This window comes from Xyrauchen texanus, chromosome 18 (genome assembly GCF_025860055.1).
Source record: "Xyrauchen texanus isolate HMW12.3.18 chromosome 18, RBS_HiC_50CHRs, whole genome shotgun sequence".
Lineage (NCBI taxonomy): Eukaryota > Metazoa > Chordata > Actinopteri > Cypriniformes > Catostomidae > Xyrauchen > Xyrauchen texanus.
Window position 1 is genome coordinate 45,037,892 of NC_068293.1, and position 21,268 is coordinate 45,059,159.

Sequence of the window (21,268 nt, forward strand, 5' to 3'; positions counted from 1 at the left end):
CGTTCATGTACTTGTGCACTTGAGTATGTTTCAGGTCTTCATGGAAAGTGATATCGAGGACAAATGAAAAGGCTAGGCTATAAATTGATTACCAGTTAAAACAACGTTTCCAAAGGGAAGTATTATTTCTTAATGGTCTGCCAGTTTTCCATGTTAGAAGTTGTGCTAATTACTGTGTGATGGCCAAATGAGCAGAGGTAAGACGAGGATGATGACTCGTGGGAACTCAGGGTGGGTGCTGATTGGTCAGCCATGATGACAGACTTTCTCTCTTCAGCATCACTAGTTCTAGTTCTAGAGCACTTTACCAGCCACAACATCAGCACCGAACCGGACTCACTCACACGGACATGGGGAGCGCGTGCTATCGGCAGTTTAGTGTCATTTCTTGTTTACTTTGGTGTATCAGCAGCTTTTATTTCGCTGTTGGTGAGTAGGAAAACGAGTTAATGTTACGTAAAAGTGTTTTTCAATCTTCATATGTGTTTGATTTGTGTGTCAGATAAACAGTTGTTTAGTTTAATAGCCTATAGTCAGAAATGCATATAGTAGGATTCCTCTTAATAAGGGATAACAATCCAAATACAATCATATTAGATGTTTGATTGATTTTGTGTAGACTATATAAGAAATTCCACTTGTTGTATTGCAATAATGTCTTACAGGGAAACTCTGTATTTGATTGATCCTTTTGGAGACCATAACAGTGATGCAATGTCAATAATGTAGTTTTTAGGGTTTGTTGAATGAAGTGAATTCATTATTTTGGACTTTTCAGAAAGCTATCCCAGTCCACTGACAGACTGTGATGATTATGGAGATTATATAAAGGTACAAGACAATTATTTCAGCCATCAATCAACATGTTTGTTCAGTAGATTTCATCATTTATTCATATATATACTGGTTAGCTCTTCTCCCAAATGTTTAATGTATATATTTTAACTCTGTGCTGATATGATGACATCAGAATGTGGATTTATATCTCACTTATTTTACTAATCAGTATCTATAACAACAACGTTTGCATGAGATTCGGTTCATTTGCTTTATTGCATTTCTTCCGCTGCTTGTATAAACTCTGTCTGGACACTCAATAATCGTCCCGTATGTGTGTTTTAGGGCTCTGCTTTATTAAGTATGTTGTGTGGGGTGACGTGGAGGAACCAGGAGCAGGTAACACAGTGTTAGTATGTCACATCATGTGTGAGTTCACCTGTAATCGTGTGTCTAGATGTATAAAGTTCATGTTATTTGTGTTTCATCAGGAGCAGATTCAGAATGTTTTCAAAAGGGTACGTTCATTGCATATATATCAATATATATATATATATACAGAGGTTAGGATGTACAGCCCTCGTTAACCCCCTGATGTCTCTTCTGTCTCTCAGTTTCTGTTTCATTATTCTAAAGCACACAACTCAGTGGGCTCGGTTCAGAGAGAGGTATTCATATCTCCAGCTGTTTCTCGATTTAATGGAGGTTTCTGGTGTGTTTGAATATGCCCAACTAACACATACACAACTCTTTGTTTTCAGTCTCATTCGGTTCATCCGTTGATGCGCCTCTCCCCGAAACTCTCTCTACGCCGAAAGAAACAGCAGCAGGTGTTGAGGCAATTTCTCTGCCACTGTATCTTAGAAACCTTAATGAGAGTTTAAGATCATAATCACTGAACTCTGAGGCTGTATAAGATTTTCCACAGTGATGATTGTGAGTAACGTGTGTCTTTCTCTTAGAGAAGGTGAAGAATGTTTGTGACGCCTCTGGAAGACTCACTCGAGGTGCGTGCTCGTTAACCAATTCATTTCAATGAAATGCGAAGAGACAGGTTTTTCAGTGGCCGGTGCCGATACACAGATATCGAGAAGGCAGGGTGGCCGATATACATAATAGTAATTCCTTACATTTATATAGAGCTTTTCTAAGTGCTTTACATAGTACAGGAGGAATCTCCTCAACCTACACCAGTGTGCAGCATCCACCTGGATGAGGTCCTATGACCACATAGGAGTGGTGGTGTAGTGGTCTAAAGCACATAACCGGTAATATGGTAATCAGGAGGTTGCTGGTTTGATCCCCACAGTCACCACCATTGTGTCCTTGAGTAAGGCACTTAACTCCAGGTTGCTCCGGGGGGATTGTCCCTGTAATAAGTGCTCTGTAAATCACTTTGGATAAAAGCATCTGCCAAATGCATAAATGTAAATGTGACAGCAGCCATACTGCACCAGCTATTGGTGGAGAGGAGATGGTAGAGTGATGTAGCCAATTCAGGGATGGAGATTATTAGGAGGCCATGATAGATAGGGGCCAATGGGAGAATTTGGCTAGGACACCAGGGTTAAACCCCTACTCTTTACAAGAAGTGTCCTGGAATTTTTAATGACCACAGAGAGTCAGGACCTCAGTTTAACATCTCATCCAAAAGACGGTGCTTTTTTTACAGTATAGTGTCCCCGTCACTGTCCTGGGGCATTAGGACCCACACAGACCATAGGGTGAGCACCCCCTGCTGGCCTCCCTAATACCACTTCCAGCAGCACCCTTGGTTTTCCCCAGGAGGTCTCCCATCCAGGTACTGGCCAGACTCAACCCTGCTTAGCTTTAGTGGGCAACCAGGCACAAGCTGCAGGGTGACATGGATGCCAGATAATCAGACGTACACAACATTTCTAAAGTGAAATGAACACTTATTTGAAACAGCATTTACTCAAATTTGCCCAAACGTGAAAATAAACCCCCCTTACGATCCATTGACACGTCTATTTGTACACACAAGGGAAAGTGACACTTCTGTCAATCGGCCAAAACAACACAGTCAAAATGGCTGATTAATCGTTTAACCGGCCGATATGCCGCTCTATAGCCAAGCGAAGTATTTTACAGCAGATCATAACTACTATATATTTAAATGCTATATTTTTATACATTTTCATGACTTTTCTAAGCCTGGAAATTAATAATAATTTTAAATAATATAATTAATTACATAAGTTACATAATAATTAAATAATTACATGCATATAATTTATATTTCTACACATTATTTTTAAATTCCCTAATGTAAATATGTTTCTTACTGCTGAAATTTGTGCATGATAACTTGCAATTATTGAAATGTTCTTATTTATTTATTGTTTGCACTCACAAACGGTCATTTCGAGCTGCTTTAACTAGACAACAACTACATTATTATTTTTATTATAATACATAAGTATTTCCCATGACTTCATGAAGATTTCGTTCATTTCCAGGCCTGGAAATCACTTTTTAACTTTCATTTTAATCATATTTGTCAGTCTAAAATGATGCAAATGCATTTTAATGATGTCATCGTCTTTCCACAGATGTGCCGTGTTCATATCCGGGATGCCCCATGACATCATAGCTCCTGAAGATGCTCCTGTGGTAAACTCTTGACATCAAACTACAAAGAAAAAGTGTCAAAAAATACCAGATTTAATTTCAAACTCTGAATAAACGTAACCTCATGCTTGCTGATGGTTTCTGTGTTCCTGTAAATCAGCTGGTAGTGCACGCCGATAGCAACACCACGGACGTATGGATGAAAGGTGTAGCTCGAATGCAATGTAACAAGCTTTGGATAAAGTGTTTCCCAAATGTGTTAAAGTAACGTTCACATATTAGTGCCGAATCACTAGTGTGCACAAACACAGTCAAACATATTCAAATCAATCGTTTATACAATAACTTGTGACAAGCACTGAACTGACAACGGTTGTATAATTATAAATCTTATATAAAACAATGCAAACGTGGCAGTTCTGGCACTATCGATGGCAAAGAGTGAAACGGTGAAACGGACAGTCTTTGTTTACATGTTGAGCTGCCGCTGTGTTCCTGATATCATAATCTCAGTTTGGAGCTTCAGTCTTCATCGGAGTCTTCGTCACCGTCTCTGCGTTTGGGTTCAGAGCAGCGGATGGATGTCATCAGCTGATCCTGGATCTGTTTCCTGGGGTTCTCCTCCAGTTCAGTCTTCACAGCTCCTGACTCAGATAAACGCCACTCCAGCTCTGAAGTAAACAAGTGTTACAGGTTATAGACGAAGCGTAACTAGACCACAATCTGTTAGTCAATACGTTTGTGCTTGTAACTCACAACTCGTGATCTGGGACGTAAATGTGGTCACCGAGTGACTCTATGAGCCTATAAAATCATTCTTACCATCACACGTCAGATTCATGCCACCAAACACAAGAGGACCAATGAACTGCGCCTTCATCTCGCCCTCGTGGTACACGAACACAGTGGGCAGGTTCCGGTCGGGATAGTTGGGAATGCAGGTGGAGGAGATAGACTTGAGGAACTTGGTTTGAGGAAACTTGCGGGCCAGTTGTGACAGGTGCTGGTTTATCAGCGTGCACAGCGGGATGCTGCGGGGTACAAACAACATTTATTAGTAATGATGTAAACAACCCAAAGACAAGTTCTGCACAAGCTCTCTCACCCCTGTTTGTAGAGGTGCAGCACCACCCAAATCCCGCCTCCAGCTTGATTCACTTCCTGGATATAATCCTGAGCGGATATTTCAGTCACTTCCCCAAACACGTTCTTTATTTGATTGGCTTTCCATTCTGCAAGCCGCTTCTGTCTGAGAGCAGAAGTTCATGTTTATTAGCTGGATTAACGCCATCACTGTCCGTTACATTTAGTCAAAGCTCAAAGATTATCAAACTTTAATGATACATTTGTAACAATACATTTGAATGTTTCACAAATACAAAACAAAAGTAGCCTCATCAAGGATAAGAGCGTGATCGGTGTAGTTTATTTAATGCAAGCTTTAACTCGGACCAAGAGTAACGGTGTTTTACTGAAGGTGGAAATGCAAAACATGGAATAATGGAAATAAAAACAAGTGCTCATGGAACCAGATACAATCTATAAACATGTTCTACACATGCACGTTTCTGGGTGTTCCTTCAAATTTGGGTAATTTCGGGGTCTGCGTATCTCAGCGAGTACTGACTTTGACTATCACACCTGGAGTCGTGAGTTTGAATGCAGGGTGTGCTGAGTGACTCCAGTCAGGTCTCCTTAGCAACCAAATTGGCCCAGTTGCTAGGGAGGGTAGAGTCACATGGGGTAACCTCCTCATGGTCACTATAATGTGGTTCTCGCTCTCAGTGGGGCGTGTGGTGCCGCGGAGAATAGCGTGAAGCCTCTACACGCGCTACGTGTATGTCTCCGTGGTAGCGCGCTCAACGAGTCACATGATAAGATGCGCGGATTGACCAGGGCTGGCATACCGAGCATTTTCCCAGTGGGCCGATGCACTTTGGGGCTGATCAGTGGCGGAAAAAAACCTATTAATCTCCACGCAGACTTCTATTAATCTCCACGCAGACTTCTATTAAACTCCACGCAGACTTCTATTAAACTCCACGCAGACTTCTATTAAACTCCACGCAGACTTCTATTAATCTCCACACAGACTTCTATTAATCTCCACACAGACTTCTATTAATCTCCACGCAGACTTCTATTAATCTCCACGCAGACTTCTATTAATCTCCACACAGACTTCTATTAAACTCCACGCAGACTTCTATTAAACTCCACGCAGACTTCTATTAAACTCAACACAGAATTCTATTAAACTCAACACAGAATTCTATTAAACTCAACACAGAATTCTATTAAACTCCACGCAGACTTCTATTAAACTCAACACAGAATTCTATTAAACTCCACGCAGACTTCTATTAAACTCAACACAGAATTCTATTAATCTCCACACAGACTTCTATTAAACTCAACACAGAATTCTATTAAACTCCACGCAGACTTCTATTAAACTCAACACAGAATTCTATTAAACTCCACGCAGACTTCTATTAAACTCAACACAGAATTCTATTAAACTCCACGCAGACTTCTATTAAACTCAACACAGAATTCTATTAAACTCCACGCAGACTTCTATTAAACTCAACACAGAATTCTATTAATCTCCACACAGACTTCTATTAAACTCAACACAGAATTTGAGATGTGCTGGGAATGACAGAAATCTCCTGTGATGCATGAACACACACTGATGGACATCGTTAGGAGACACATTAAATCAACTAGTGAGTGAAACATGTTTTAACGAAACTACAATGAAATTGTTACATTTCATCAATGACCTGTTTGTGTATGATCTCACCTGTACATCTCCATTGCGAGCTCATCCTCATCATTAAACTCATCTTCATTCTCCTCCAGCTCCTCTAGTGTCATACTCTCATATGTTTTCACTGCAATGATTCACCAGTATAACACATGATTCACCAGTATAACACATGATTCACCAGTATAACACATGAACATACAGCTGTGCTCAGACTCATTAATGACATCAGCTGTCTGACAGCAACTGTGTAAACACTTGTCTTACCCACAGACAGCTGTTGATGAAGCTGCTCCTCCTCTTCATCCTCCTGCGGAGCTTCTTTCGGGGGAAGAATGGCTTTCCTCCTCAGGATGTCATTCCACTCCGTATCTGCGTTTGGGTCCTACAAATACAATAAAACACTTTCTCAAGCATCATATCTTCACGCTGACTTTCTACAATGAACAATATCACAAAATCAGACCCTAAGAGAGCCGTTTCCACCTATTATGCTCACACAGACGCAAGGAATTCTGCCTCACATTTCCACACCTCACAGAGACTAGGCACAGAATAATAACTAGAGATGCACCAACATATTGTCTAGCGGTCAGCCAGTTACAGACCAAATTAAACCCATCGGCATAATGCTCATAAAACACGATGGTTAACTTATACATTTATTGCATTGCATAAAGTTAATATGCATTTTATCTGTGTGTAATATAAAAAAAAACAGCTACCAAAATAAATGAAATCCAAAAAAAAGCATAATTTGAATTTGTGATTTTACATTATTTGCCAAATTTGAGTTCAATTTTTTAAAACTTCAAACAGAATTGTAACAGTGCCATATTTTTCCCCCACAATATATCTTTTATATATTAAAACTAATAAAAATAAAATATATATATTATTTTTTTCTTTTATTTATGTTTATCTTTAATTGTGGCTCTCTTAAAAAAAATTGTCCCGTCATTTTCAACAGATCCGGTCCATGTTCAATTGATTTATTTATGCAAATATTACATTTGGTATCTCTTTGAAAGACATTTTTGAAGCATAATTCCTAAAACAAAAAGATCTGATGACAAAATAAGGTAGGTAAGTGGCAAAATAACTGTCTCTGCCAATATTTATTCATTTTTTAATCATTGTTGGTCAAAAAAAAAATAACAAATACAAATTTTATTTCAGTGCATCCCTAAAAATTATGTATTTTTAATAAAGATTTTATCAAGCCTGTAAATGACTAATGTAAAATTCCCAGATATCTCCAGGGTTTCCATGACTGGGTCAAAGGTCACAGCTAAAACAAACCCCAGAATAACAAATACCGTAAACAAATGTTTACAAATGACAAGTTATACGTGTTAATTAAAGCAGTTTATAGTAAAAGCTCAACTAAAGGATTAAAATAATCACAATAAACTCTCCACTATGTGCTGAACACATCAGTCACTGTACATCACACAGACAGATGAAACACCGAGAGGAAAATCATTAAAAAGGAAAGGTGATCGTTATAATTTCCGATATGACATGAAATAAAGTACGACTAGTTTAGTTTTAAACTCACTAACCTGCATGTTCAAATCTATAATATCCGCCGCTTTGTCTTTGATCAATCAATCCAATCTGCGACTAAAATCAAAACCTTTGCATTGCGACAAACACACAGTTAAAACACGACGTGACACACATTTGAAGTCGAGTGGAACAGAAGCTTGTCGGAAGATTAAAGGAGCTGCACAGACTTCCGCTTGGCTTTTACATGTCCATATAAGGTGCTGCAGAACGCGCTGTCAATCAAACCACTCACGTATTTACTCACTCATTTGAACTGTAGTTAATCTGTTACTGTTATCAGATACATTTCATGTTCACTGAAACAAATGTATCAAAAGACTCAATTTACTCTTTGAGAACAAGTCAAGCCGTATTCTAACAGCTGCTGAAAAGATGATATGATGATGATATTATACCCTGTGTGAAATATGCTTTACGTGCTCTTTAGCAAAGTCTAATATTACGTTTAAAAGTGTTAGAAAGGAGCCCACCTTTAGTTTGCGCTTTATCTGTTTGTCATTGTTTTGTTTTATTGGAGCATAATAAAAGTGTTGTATTGAATCATAACGTTGGAATATTGTAAATAATCCCATTTATTTATATTTGTATGTTTTTTAAAGGAATATTCCAGGTTCAATGCAAGTTCAGCTCAATGGACAGCATTTGTGTCGTAATGTTGTTCCTCCCTTTCTTTAATAAAGCACAAATGTGTGTTCCAGTGGGACACTTACAATGGAAGTCAATGGGGGCAATTTTTGGAGGTTTAAAGACAGAAATGTGAAGATTATAATTTTATAAAAGCACTTACATTAATTCCTCTATTAAACCTTGTGGATTATTTGAGCTGAAAATTTGTTTAATTCATTATGTGGTATTACGGCATGACGTCGTCATGGCAATACAGTTGTAAAATTGTCTATATCTTCACACAGATGTGGTCAGTGAGTGATTTAATGACAGTAAAATCATGTTAACACACATATTGTTTATGTCTTGTGTCTGTACTGTGTGAAACAGTATTTTAATGTGTACAGATTAAACCCCATTGACTTGCATTGGAAGTGTCTCACTGGAACACACGTTTGTGCTTTTTTAAAGAAAAGGAGGGACGGCTCAAAATTAATTTTTGTGATAACCAATATTAAACCACAAATACTGATGATTGAGATTAACTTGTGTTGAACCCAAAATATTCCTTTAAATGTGAGTTGTTGTTTTTTTTTTTAGTATTTGCTTTCTCGTTTATTATCAACACAAGAATGGAAAAAAAACACAAGGATTAAAGAACAAAGAACGTAGAACATTTGGGGAGATACATACATACATATATATATATAAAACAATTTCTGTAAAACTTTCTCTAAAATACGGGATGTTCTCAAAGCTTTTTATTGGTGGAGATGTAAGTGATGAAAGTAGTAAATGTAAATCAGAAGCAAAAACTTTACAGTTAGGTTTGAATTTAACATATTTTGCTTTGTGAATGTGTAATTTACCCATCATACAAATAAAGTTTAAGGCATCATCTAGTCCCTTATTTCCAGAAATATCAAAATGAAAAAGAAAAAACCTTCATGAAAGAAATATGACATAGTTGGTGGAATAAGGGAAAAGGTTGCAGAAATGTGACGCCTTGGATGAATTTACTTAAATATTTATTACAAGGGTAGTAACGACGAATAATATTGAAATGGACTTTATTTTTTTATTAAACAAAAATCGGTTTGGCTTTGTCCATACCTTCTGAAATTTAATATTTGGGTAAAGTGCGAACCATTTTCCATGAGCTTTAATAATTGACTTGTTAGAAGCAGCAATACAATTTCTCAAAATGTATTTGTACATTTAACATCTAGAATACTAAGCCCTTGTGTAAAAATTAGCATTCAGCTTAAATGTTAATATTTAAACCGCACTTTGATTACTTCCGCAAAACTAGCCACACCCCAATCACTTCAAACACACGCCTACTCTCCAAAACCCCAACCTTTAAGTCAAGCCACCCAACCGCGAAATGATTGACAGCCAGAGAGCGTTTCTGATTGGCTAGTACTTTTCAACTCAAGGTGGAGGATCCGCACATCAAGCGAAGCGCTGTTAAAGAGACAGGTGTGATTGCTGCGAAATCGGTCAGGTATTATTGATATTTTATGTGTGTTATTCGATCAAAATCAACCTCAACGCCTTTAATACAGCACAATAACGTCAAGCTTTTAAAATCAGCGTAGTTTTTTTACTTCACCACATACATTTTTGACAGTGTAAAAACTACAACACATACACAATTAGCTTTTAAAACCATCAGACTTGATAAATAAATGACTAATAAATATTAGTAACGTCCCGAACAATCGACCGCCGTCTCGTTTAAGTGTCTTCAATCCTACAGAGATGAAATCAGAGGCTTCTCATGAGATTGTTGTTTTCTGAGGCGAGTAATATAAGGGCGGGAATGCCTGAGTGAGGGAGTGAAACTTCTCTCACCGGAACCACGAGCAGGAAAGGCTGGAAAAGCGGAAATAAACAACAGTCGCGTTATATGCAGAAGAGGAACTGATAATATGAGTGTGTAATCCGCACTGCAGTGTGTGTGTGAGGATGTGGATTACTCCTGAAGAAGTTGTGCTGAAAAACGCTCTTAAACTTTGGGTGACACAGAAATCCAACGATTATTTCCTCCTCCAACACCGCAGAGGACATGGAGACACCGGGGGGAAAATCACAGGTGAGTCCAAACATCACATCATCATCACATGTCTGTACTCTATAAACTCAAGCGAATATGTCACAATATTAACTACTAACTCAGGGGTTGCTGAAGGCTCGATCTGTAGACATCCTGGTTTGTCTTTTGTCTCAGTTGGGAATTTCCTTCCAAGAGAATGACATGGAAAACTATCCAAATAAACACTCATAACAGCTGCTGCAATCCTCCTGCACAGGGTTGGGGAGTAACGGAATACATGTAACGGGATTACGTATTTTAAGTACAAAATATATGTAACTGTGTTCCACTACAGTTATAATTCAAATCATTGGTAATTACAACACAATTACATTAAAGAAGTATTTTTGACATTTTTTTATTTAATGTTTAGTCGTTTCAGATGTAAAACATTTATACATATAAATGATCCAAAGTGCATTTGAACAGCGGAGAAACACTTTCTGATTATGTGTTCATTCATACGAGCAGACAGAGAAGTACGTTTGAAGTACGTTTGGAGCGGAAGAAATAGAAATAAACTTTGTGTAAATTGTTTGCTTTACACTAAGATAAAATGCTATTTCTAGCCATTTTATATGCACATGTTATCAGACACGATCAAACGTTTTTATCAAGAAAATTCACGTTGGATCATAATTAATTTTTTTCTTGTAAGACCTTTGAAATTAGGGCACAAATCGTATTCTTGATGATAATTTTTGTATTGTCTTCCTGTAAAAATATCTAAAAATCCTTAAAACAAGATCACTTTGATTTATAAGATCTATATTAGATGCATAAAATATTTGGGTTTTTCAGAGAATGTATTTTTAACACGTGTATTTTGAGTTTTATAGACAAAACAATGAAAAAAATCTACCAGTGCTGAAGAAGTAATCCAAAGTATTTAGATTACATTACTAACCATGAGTAATCTAACGGAATATGTTACAAATTACATTTTACAGCATGTAATCTGTAGTGGAGTACATTTCAAAAGTAACCTTCCCAACCCTGCTCCTGGAATATATCTGGGAAAGTTCTGGAGTGAAGACACTTTAGGGAATCTCCAAACCTCTTACCAAACAATAGACATCATGCCTGTTTTTCCCACTATGGCTCCCAAATGCATCGTGTAAGGTCAGAGGTCTTGCACAGCTTCGGTTGTGACACAGATTGAGGTTCAGTGAGTTTTATTCATGCGTGAAAGGAAGTTCTTGTGCTTCGGTAAACATTTGCTTATATGGCCTTGTTAAAAAGAAGTGAACTTCTGATGATTCTCAAACATCGGCTTGTACTTCCAGTCTTTCAGTAAGTGTTATTATTGCACTGATTTGTTATGGGTTTATAGTATTAGTGTTAATTTACCAACAGGCCACTTGTACTGTATTAATGCTGGCTAATTACACTGAAGTGATGGTGTTTATAGCAGCTGAACTTGTCACTTTTTGAGGAGAAAATTGATTAGGATTGTCTGGGATTCTGAAGAACAACAGAGAGCGCTGATGACCTTTGCAGCAAACATCAAAATACTTTAATAATTAATTCTATATAGTGCTAAGTGACTCCAGCCAGGTCTCCTTGGCAACCAAATTGGCCCGGTTGCTAGGGAGGGTGGAGTCACATGGGGTAACCTCCTCGTGGTCACTATAATGTGGTTCTCGCTCTCGGTGGGGCGTGTGGTGAGTTGTGCGTGGATGCCGCGGAGAATAGCGTGAAGCCTCCACACACGCTACATCTCTACGGTAACGCGCTCCACATGTCACGTGATAAGACGTGGAGGCAACTGAGATTCGTCCTCCACCACCCGGATTGAGGCGAGTCACTACACCACCACGAGGACTTGGAGGACATTGGGAATTGGGCGTTACAAATTAGGGAGAAAAAGTTTTAAATATATTATATATTAAGTAGTTAATAAATTTTTTTTACGAAAAAAAAATCATTAATAAAAATCTTATTAATTTCATTCTGGATCTGGCGTATGAAATTGAAGAGCTGTTAACCGACCTATTCTAATAAAGTAGGGCCGCTTTGCTTTTTGTGGTAATTTTTGACCGGAAATAGTACAGGTGTAACTCTCTTTTAAAAATAAATATAAATGATAACGGTCCTTCTTACCTGAAGTAAAAACACTAAAATGATGCACTTCGTTTAGTATTTTATGTTTTCTTAGATCTTATTCACATTTTTTCAATGTCACCATTTATTTGCATATGCAAATTAGCACATTTACTGCAATCAGCCACAAACATTAAAAGCACCTGCCTAATATTGTGTAGGTCCCCCTCGTGCTGCGAAAACAGCACCAAGCTCAGAATAGCATTCAGAGATGATATGCTCAGCACAACAGTCTCTAGAATTGACTCAGAATGTGCCAAAAACAAAACTGAGTTCTGTGTATGAAACACTCAACAGAGGATGGTCAGACTGGTTTGAACTGTCTACAGTAACTCAGATAACCACTCTGTACAATTGTGCTGAGAAGAATCAGTGTATGTAACTTCACTACATTATACAAATTTGATGTCATATTTTAGTATTTGTTTTTTAACCGTTTTGAAGTGTCAGTTTGTGCAATAGTCCTTACTCTCAAACCTGACCTGGTGTTACATCAATAATCATTTTAATACCAATCATTTATTGCAACTATCACAATAAGTAAATTAATAACCTGACCTTCCCAAATAATGACTCACTCTATCTTCAAAAAACATCTAAACACATCTTTTCCAAGAGCACTTAACCAGTCACCAAAAAATGATATATATTAATAATTCTTGTTGCACTTAAATCTGTTTTGTTTACTATTCTGATGCTAGTGAAACGTTATAATATGGCACTTTTGTACCACTGTCTCTTTAAGATGATTTTAAATGTTTTCCTCTTTTGTAAGTCGCTTTGGATAAAAGTGTCTGCCAAATGAATAAATGTAAATGTAATAATAATGTCAAGAAAATGTACAGTCTTAAAAAGAAATGAACAGAGATGGACTGTGAATATGTAATTAATGTATTAAACCGAAAACTCAGACTCTGTTCTTTGATCTCTGTGTGTGTGTGTGTGTGTGTGTGTGTGTGTGTGCGCGCACGTGTGTGTGTGTGTGTGTGTGTGTGTGTGTGTGCGCGCGCATGTGTGTGTGTGTGTGTGTGTGTGTGAGTTTTTCATGCATTGTGGCAGATTTATAGATTTTATTTTGACTTGAATTAAAAAAAAAAGTTCTGTGTTTTAGTCTTTCCCATTCATTTCCTATAGTCGTCACAAACAGCAAAGGCGTGGCTTTTTAAATCCGTATTAATGCTTAATAATAAAAAAAGAATTGAGAAATGTTCCTTTTTTACCTCTTTTATTTTTCTTTGTATCTGGGTCTACCTGCATGTATATGTAGTAGTTATATATAGTTGTTAAAAAGGTTTTCAGTATGTCACAGAAGGCAAATAAATATATTATGCAGCTGTTTCCTTCAAGATCAAAGCACACGATTATCATGTTTATCTAATAAAAAAAGCCTAATTTTAAAAGTGTTGTGATTCTGAAAATTCACTGTGATAAACCCTTTAAAAAATGGACTGAACAAAATTAACTGGTTAACAGCAATTAAAAGTAACATTGTAACTCCGGATCAATTGAAAGAGGCTTTTTTTAGTCCCTGAGCTTGTTACAATGAACCCTCGTTACATGAAAATGTTTGTAGCAACTTGAACGATTGTTTGGAAATAAAATCCCTTAATCAGATGTTTAAAGCAACAGGACACAATGGAGAACACTGTTGAAGTGTATATGAATACGGCAGGAGATCAGCGGTTAAAACTGTTCCTCATAGTTCTCTTCAGATCAGTAAAGGGTCACGTTAACATGAGGAAAACTGTGCGTGTGTGTTTACAACCAGGAAACATTCCAGAAGAGCTGCTTATTTGTCTTGAGCTCTTTCTCTGTTGTGCGCTCCGGGAGCTGGAATGTCAAATATTACTCCTATTTACCGCTCAACAGTTCCTCCAGACCTCTTCTCCTCGTACCTGATAAACATGTTTGACGTGCCGTCATTCATTAGAAATGTGATCTCGTGCTGGACCAACGAAAGACGTGTACTGCAGTGGAACTTCAGCCGATTTGAGAGCGTTTGATTGGCTCAGAATAAGTGCATGAGCTCATACATGACTAAATCTGCCATTGTACAAGACATCATCTTCATCAACAATGTCCTTCTTTTAAAGTGGCTTGGAACAGTTTCCTCAATGTGATGCAGTCTCTCATTTTTAATGACTGTCATGAGTGTGAACATGTCTAATCTGCCATGACTTTAATATCTTCATTGTTTCTCCAAGACCTCAATGAGTGAAATAAGTCTTCTGCTTCTCCGATATGGAGGCCCAAACCTGCATAAATAATAAATAAATAAATGTAATAATAAAAAATGAAAAATAAAGGAATAAATGTCTTGATAAAACAAATATAATTAGTTTTTAATTCAATTTATTCCTGAATTTATTATTGTATGAATTTATTCCTTTATTATTTTCTATATTTATTTTTTACTTTATTTTTATCCTTTTTAATTATTTATTCATTTATTTTGTTAATTATGTGTTCATTTATTTTTTATATTTATTTATTCCCACATATATTTATTTCCATAATTATATATTCCCATATATATTTGTTTAATTTATACATGTATTTATTTCAACTTTTCTGTGTGCAATATGTAAATGAGGGAGGCGGTCCTTGTGGAGCTCCAGTGCATCATTGGTTGAGAGCTCAATAGTTCTTATCGGAAGCAGATGGACGTCCCACATTAGCACGCTGTGACTCGCACAGATTTTGAATATGCAGGAACGTTTCGCAGAGTTTAACAATCCAGGATGTGCTTCGACATTCATACCAGCATACAGCTCTCCTAAAACATCAATCAGCACCTCTGCTCTAAATGAAACAGTTATTTGATGTGCAGTTATCGACTTCATTAGCATGTCGCGCAACTCTCTAGATATATGTGATGCGTCAGCTATAGTTTTATTATATCATTTTTTTTATTGCAGAACTTGTATATACATACATAAACGATCAGGGAAATGAAGCATGGTTGTATCTGTTACAATGAACAATCATAACAACAGAAATCAATATTATGGATTTGCAGACATCAAAATATGAAGTTATATACACAGAAAAAAAGAAAAGAAAAGGTTAAATCATATCATTTATGAAACTTGTTCATTTTGTGGTTTTGTTGAAGAAACAGCTCCACATTTATTTTGTGATTGTAGTATAACCAATAAATCTTGGATTGACTTGCGCTCTTATGTTTATAGTTTACACGATATATGACCTGACGTCACATCAAAACACGTCAAGAGTAATCGAGCACACGCTTCAGTCTATGATAAGCCAATGGTGAGCAGGACACGCCCACATTATTATCATACAAGAGACAGAAAGACACGCCCACATCATTATCATACAAGAGACAGAAATGTAAGAATAAAAACAAAAATAAATAAATGTGGGAATATTTAAATATAGAAATAAATACATGTGGGAATAAATAAATCTAAAAATAAATGAATGCATAAATATATAATAATTAAAAAAAACTAATGAAAGAATAAAAAAAGTTTTAAAGAATAAAAATAAAAAGAGAATATAATAAAGGAAAAACAGTCATACAAAAATGAATTCAGGAGTAACTTTCATTAATAACTAATTATATTTGTTTCATCAAGACATTTATTCCTTTATTTTCTTATTACATTTATTTATTTATTATTTTTGCATGTTTTGTCCTCCATACTCCCAATTCTCCTCTAGAATATCACAAGAGATCTCAACATCGCTCATGAAACATCAAGAGCAAATGGTCTGAGCTAAACTGCCCACCTGATACTGTGTGTAACCTATTGATCGGTGTCTGTGAGTGTGTATTGATCGGTGTCTGTGAGTGTGTATTGATCAGTGTCTGTGAGTGTGTATTGATCAGTGTCTGTGAGTGTGTATTGATCAGTGTCTGTGAGTGTGTATTGATCGGTGTCTGTGAGTGTGTATTGATCGGTGTCTGTGAGTGTGTATTGATCAGTGTCTGTGAGTGTGTATTGATCGGTGTCTGTGAGTGTGTATTGATCAGTGTCTGTGAGTGTGTATTGATCAGTGTCTGTGAGTGTGTATTGATCAGTGTCTGTGAGTGTGTATTGATTGGTGTCTGTGAGTGTGTATTGATCGGTGTCTGTGTGTGTGTATTGATCAGTGTCTGTGAGTGTGTATTGATCAGTGTCTGTGAGTGTGTATTGATCAGTGTCTGTGAGTGTGTATTGATCAGTGTCTGTGAGTGTGTATTGATCAGTGTCTGTGAGTGTGTATTGATTGGTGTCTGTGAGTGTGTATTGATTAGTGTCTGTGAGTGTGTATTGATTAGTGTCTGTGAGTGTGTATTGATTAGTGTCTGTGAGTGTGTATTGATTAGTGTCTGTGAGTGTGTATTGATTAGTGTCTGTGAGTGTGTATTGATTAGTGTCTGTGAGTGTGTATTGATTGGTGTCTGTGAGTGTGTATTGATCAGTGTCTGTGAGTGAGTGTGTATTGATCGGTGTCTGTGAGTGTGTATTGATCGGTGTCTGTGAGTGTGTATTGATCAGTGTCTGTGAGTGTGTATTGATCAGTGTCTGTGAGTGTGTATTGATTGGTGTCTGTGAGTGTGTATTGATCAGTGTCTGTGAGTGAGTGTGTATTGATCGGTGTCTGTGAGTGTGTATTGATCGGTGTCTGTGAGTGAGTGTGTATTGATCGGTGTCTGTGAGTGTGTATTGATCAGTGTCTGTGAGTGAGTGTGTATTGATCGGTGTCTGTGAGTGTGTATTGATCGGTGTCTGTGAGTGTGTATTGATCAGTGTCTGTGAGTGTGTATAGTTAGCCGAGTACTCCGTAGCAATTAACGAATGCAGAAGTTCACTCTGAGGACAGTTGTCGAATCTGCTTTAATGGACTCTCGTGATTTCACACAACAGCTTCTACTTTTCCATTAACTGGTAAATGTCCTTAAGGACTAAACGCTGAATAAGAACACACACGGGTGAGGTCACATGACTTGTGTTTTAGAGAGATCATGTGTGCAGTGGGTTTATCATGTGTTTATAATGAGCAGCTGTTGTTGATGAAGTCATCTACTGCTTGTGTTAACATGATGATTGTCCGTACAGAGAAACATTGAGCGCTCACTGTTTCTCCTGTCTTGTTTCCAGAAGTATTTTTCCATTCATTTACTCCACAGAGCTTTCATAATATCCTTCATTAAAGAGTTGTGTGCCATGAACCAAACCAAACAGCTCCGAGGTGAATCACAACATTACAAACTTGGATTGGAAGCAACAAAGTAACCCCGACTGATGAAAAGAAAGAGATACAAACTGTGAAACTGTGACATGGTGTTGTTAAAGGCATATATGATTTGCAGTATAATATTGAATGGATGTAGATAGCTCTGCACCTGTAAACGATGTAAAATGACTCTTCTTCAGGCTGTTGGATCACTCATAGCGGTCTGCGGCATGCATTAATAGTGCAGAAATGAAGCGTGCTGTGCAGAGGCTTACAGATAATGCATATGATGTCCTGCACTATATATCAGCTCATGTCCAGGGGTTATAGTGATTTTTATTATGGCACAAAACTTATGTTGTATTCTGCCAAAAACCTACAAATTCTTGAACTCAAATGGATACTTTGACAATTTTCAATCTGGTTTCCGATCGCATCACAGCACAGAGACAGCGCTCATAAAGATAATAAACGATATTCGCTTAAATACTGATACAGGCAAATTATCAGTACTGGTACTACTCGACCTCAGTGCTGCATTTGACACTGTCGATCACAACATACTTCTTGACAGGCTGGAAAACTGGGTGGGGCTTTCTGGGATGGTCCTAAAATGGTTCAGGTCATACTTAGAAGGGAGAGGTTATTATGTGAGTATAGGAGACCATAAGTCTGAGTGGACGTCCATGACATGCGGAGTCCCTCAAGGCTCAATTCTTGTGCCACTCCTGTTCAACCTGTATATGCTCCCAATGAGCCAAATAATGAGAAAGAACCAAATTGCTTACCACAGCTATGCAGACGACACACAGATCTACTTAGCCCTATCACCTAACGATTACAGCCCCATTGACTCCCTGTGCCAATGCATTGATGAAGTAAACAGTTGGATGTGCCAAAACTTTCTTCAGTTAAACAAAGACAAAACTGAAGTCATTGTGTTTGGAAACAAAGATGAAGTTCTCAAGGTGAATGCATACCTTGACGCTTAGGGGTCAAACAACTAAAAATCAAGTCAGGAATCTTGGTGTGTCTCTACAGTCAGACCTTAGTTTCAGTAGTCATGTCAAAGCAATAACTAAATCAGCATACTATCATCTGAAAAATATTGCAAGAATTAGATGCTTTGTTTCCAGTCAAGACCTAGAGAAACTTGTGCATGCATTCATCACCAGCAGGGTGGATTATTGTAATGGACTCCTCACTGGCCTTCCCAAAAGACCATAAGACAGTTGCAGCTCATACAGAACGCTGCTGCCAGGATTCTGAGCAGAACCAGAAAATATGAACATATCACACCAGTCCTCAGGTCTTTACACTGGCTCCCAGTTACATTTAGGATTGATTTTAAAGTATTATTACTGGTATATAAATCACTCAATGGGCTAGGACCTCAATATATTGCAGATATGCTCACTGAATATAAACCCAACAGATCACTCAGATCATTAGGATCACATCAGCTAGAAATACCAAGGGTTCACTCTAAGCAAGGAGAGTCTGCTTTTAGCTATTATGCCAGCCGCAGCTGGAACCAGCTTCCAGAAGAGATCAGATGTGCTCCTACAGTAGTCACATTCAAATCCAGACTCAAAACACATCTGCATTTACTGAATGAGCACTGTGCCAATGTGTGTCCGACTGTTTGTACTGGATTTTAAATTCTAAACTGTTTCAATTATTCTTATTTTTTATTCTTATTTTAATCTCTTCTATGTAAAGCACTTTGAATTACCATTGTGTATGAAATATAAATATAAATTTAAATAAACTTGCCTTGCCTTGCTGCACATCTTAGAAATGAGCAGACATTTCCCTTGTTTTTATTCAATATATATTTTGTTATTTTTTTTTTTTTTTTCTTTTCATTTTATACTTCCATTCAATTCTGTTTTATTTTCTTTTATTCTTCACTTGCTGTGTTTATATATATATATATATATATATATATATACAATTTTTACATTTTTTTTTACTTCACTTAATTTTAATTTAGTTTTGTTCAGCGACTAAAAATGAAATGTTTTTCATTTCGGTTCGGTCTGAGAAAAAAATGAATTTTTTCATTCCGGTTCAGAAATTCCACAGCCTCCTGCAAATGGTCACCGGAGGGAACAAAATAAAAGAATAGTTAATAACCTTTTTAAAGTGACAGTATTCTGTGTTAAAGGGTGGGTGAAATACCAACAAGCCAATACACTTGCCTCAATATATATATATATATATTTATCACAATAGAAATCATAAGCATACAATTAATTAATATTCAAGTATAATTTTAATTACAGATCTGCTTCTCAGTCAAAACCCGACAGTCAAGTTGGTGCCGCAGTGTGGAGCTCTCCAAATCTTTTGTTGTTTTTGTTGGTTTCTCCTGTGTTTAGTCATTTTTTCTGATAAGTTTTACCAGGGACAAACTGCTGAACATTCGGCAGCGTATACCAGACAATCTTTTCCCAGTTTTGGACTATTCTGACGTTTTGCTGGATATTTTAGTCGGAGGCGCAGCAGTGTTGTTCAAGTGCGTGAGCTGGTCGAGCTCCGTCAGTGCGGCTTTCGAACAGTGCTGCCGAGTATTTATCTGCCAAATGTCCACACTCGTCCTAACAAAACTCCTCATAAACAAGGACTTTTCAAATTCTGCTGCCATCCACAAACAGGCGATTAGGAAAAGAAATGTGTGATGCAACAGTTTCCTTCAGGATTAAAGCACATGTTTCTTTATTTCAGGCTACAGGAAGTGATGTAGTTCCAAACATTCACTGTGATAAACCCTTTGACCTTTAGTTGCATGAAAACATTATCAGAACCAAATTAACCCGTTATAACTGCTTTCCAGTATTTAAAATAAAGTTCAGTCTGGAACAATTGAAAATCACTTTGTTCCGGTTTCGGTTACATTCTGCAAATTTTATTTTATTCGTTTTTCGTTCCTTTTTAATCAGTCTGATGAGAAACGAGCAGTTTCAGAGATAAACGTGATTGAAAAGGATGCCTTAAAAATGATAGTGTTTTGGCCCCCAGTGAGCAACACAACTCCATTAGATGTTATTTAATGGAGAAATACCAAACTTGGGAGAAAACGGTCTCAGTTGGGGGAGTCATTTCCCCTCTGGCAAGAAATAAAGCTCTGTTGTGTGATGATGATTTGTGTAAATGGATCCTCTAATGTCTATATTGTGTGTTGCAGGTTTGCTGGTGGGGGCGTTGGACACCGTGTTGGACTCAAATGCTCGAGTGGCCCCATTCCGGATTGTTCTGCATGTGCCCGGGTCACAGGTCAGCTGGGTCATCGCCAGTGGTGAGATCTCGACTCATGTTCGGTGTATATACATGGACACATACTCCCCCCTCATAAACATCATGCTGTTGTGTAGTCTCTAGTGTGTGTTTGTGTGTGTTTGCAGGTGTCACACTAGAGGAGGTGTTGAGACACTGGAAATGGCTCGATCAAAACTTAATGCCGTACATGTCGGTGTTTGAGAATAAAGAAGACGCTTCCAGTTTTGTACTGGGCAAAGTGAAGGTACGGCCTCATCGAGATCTTCAGACAGACACAC

General features: G+C 37.4%; 2 protein-coding genes across 3 annotated transcripts in view; one reads left to right on the forward strand and one right to left on the reverse strand.

Annotated features, from left to right (window-relative positions):
• Window positions 1-867: 867 nt before the first annotated feature.
• On the reverse strand, window positions 868-7,855 carry LOC127658939 (phosducin-like protein 3). 2 transcript variants are annotated; one of them, XM_052148527.1, is made up of 7 exons: window positions 7,708-7,855; window positions 6,410-6,527; window positions 6,179-6,269; window positions 4,475-4,618; window positions 4,192-4,400; window positions 3,843-4,040; window positions 868-3,430 (listed from the first exon to the last, which is right to left on the reverse strand). In XM_052148527.1, exons 1-6 carry the CDS (start codon window positions 7,711-7,713, stop codon window positions 3,892-3,894), a joined length of 717 nt encoding a protein of 238 aa, XP_052004487.1. In that variant the 5' UTR covers window positions 7,714-7,855; the 3' UTR covers window positions 868-3,430; window positions 3,843-3,891. The 2 variants fall into 2 exon arrangements, with proteins under 2 accessions (XP_052004487.1, XP_052004486.1); XM_052148526.1 differs by lacking the exon at window positions 868-3,430 and having other exon boundaries at window positions 3,688-4,040.
• Window positions 7,856-9,797: 1,942 nt separating this feature from the next.
• The window catches only part of LOC127658907 (TBC1 domain family member 8-like), a 41,219-nt gene continuing 29,748 nt past the window's right edge, over window positions 9,798-21,268 (forward strand). The window contains exons 1-3 of the mRNA XM_052148467.1: window positions 9,798-10,418; window positions 20,899-21,009; window positions 21,116-21,234. Of these exons, the coding sequence (XP_052004427.1) occupies window positions 10,292-10,418; window positions 20,899-21,009; window positions 21,116-21,234 (357 nt within the window). The 5' untranslated portion in view covers window positions 9,798-10,291. The remainder of the gene's footprint in view (window positions 10,419-20,898; window positions 21,010-21,115; window positions 21,235-21,268) is intronic.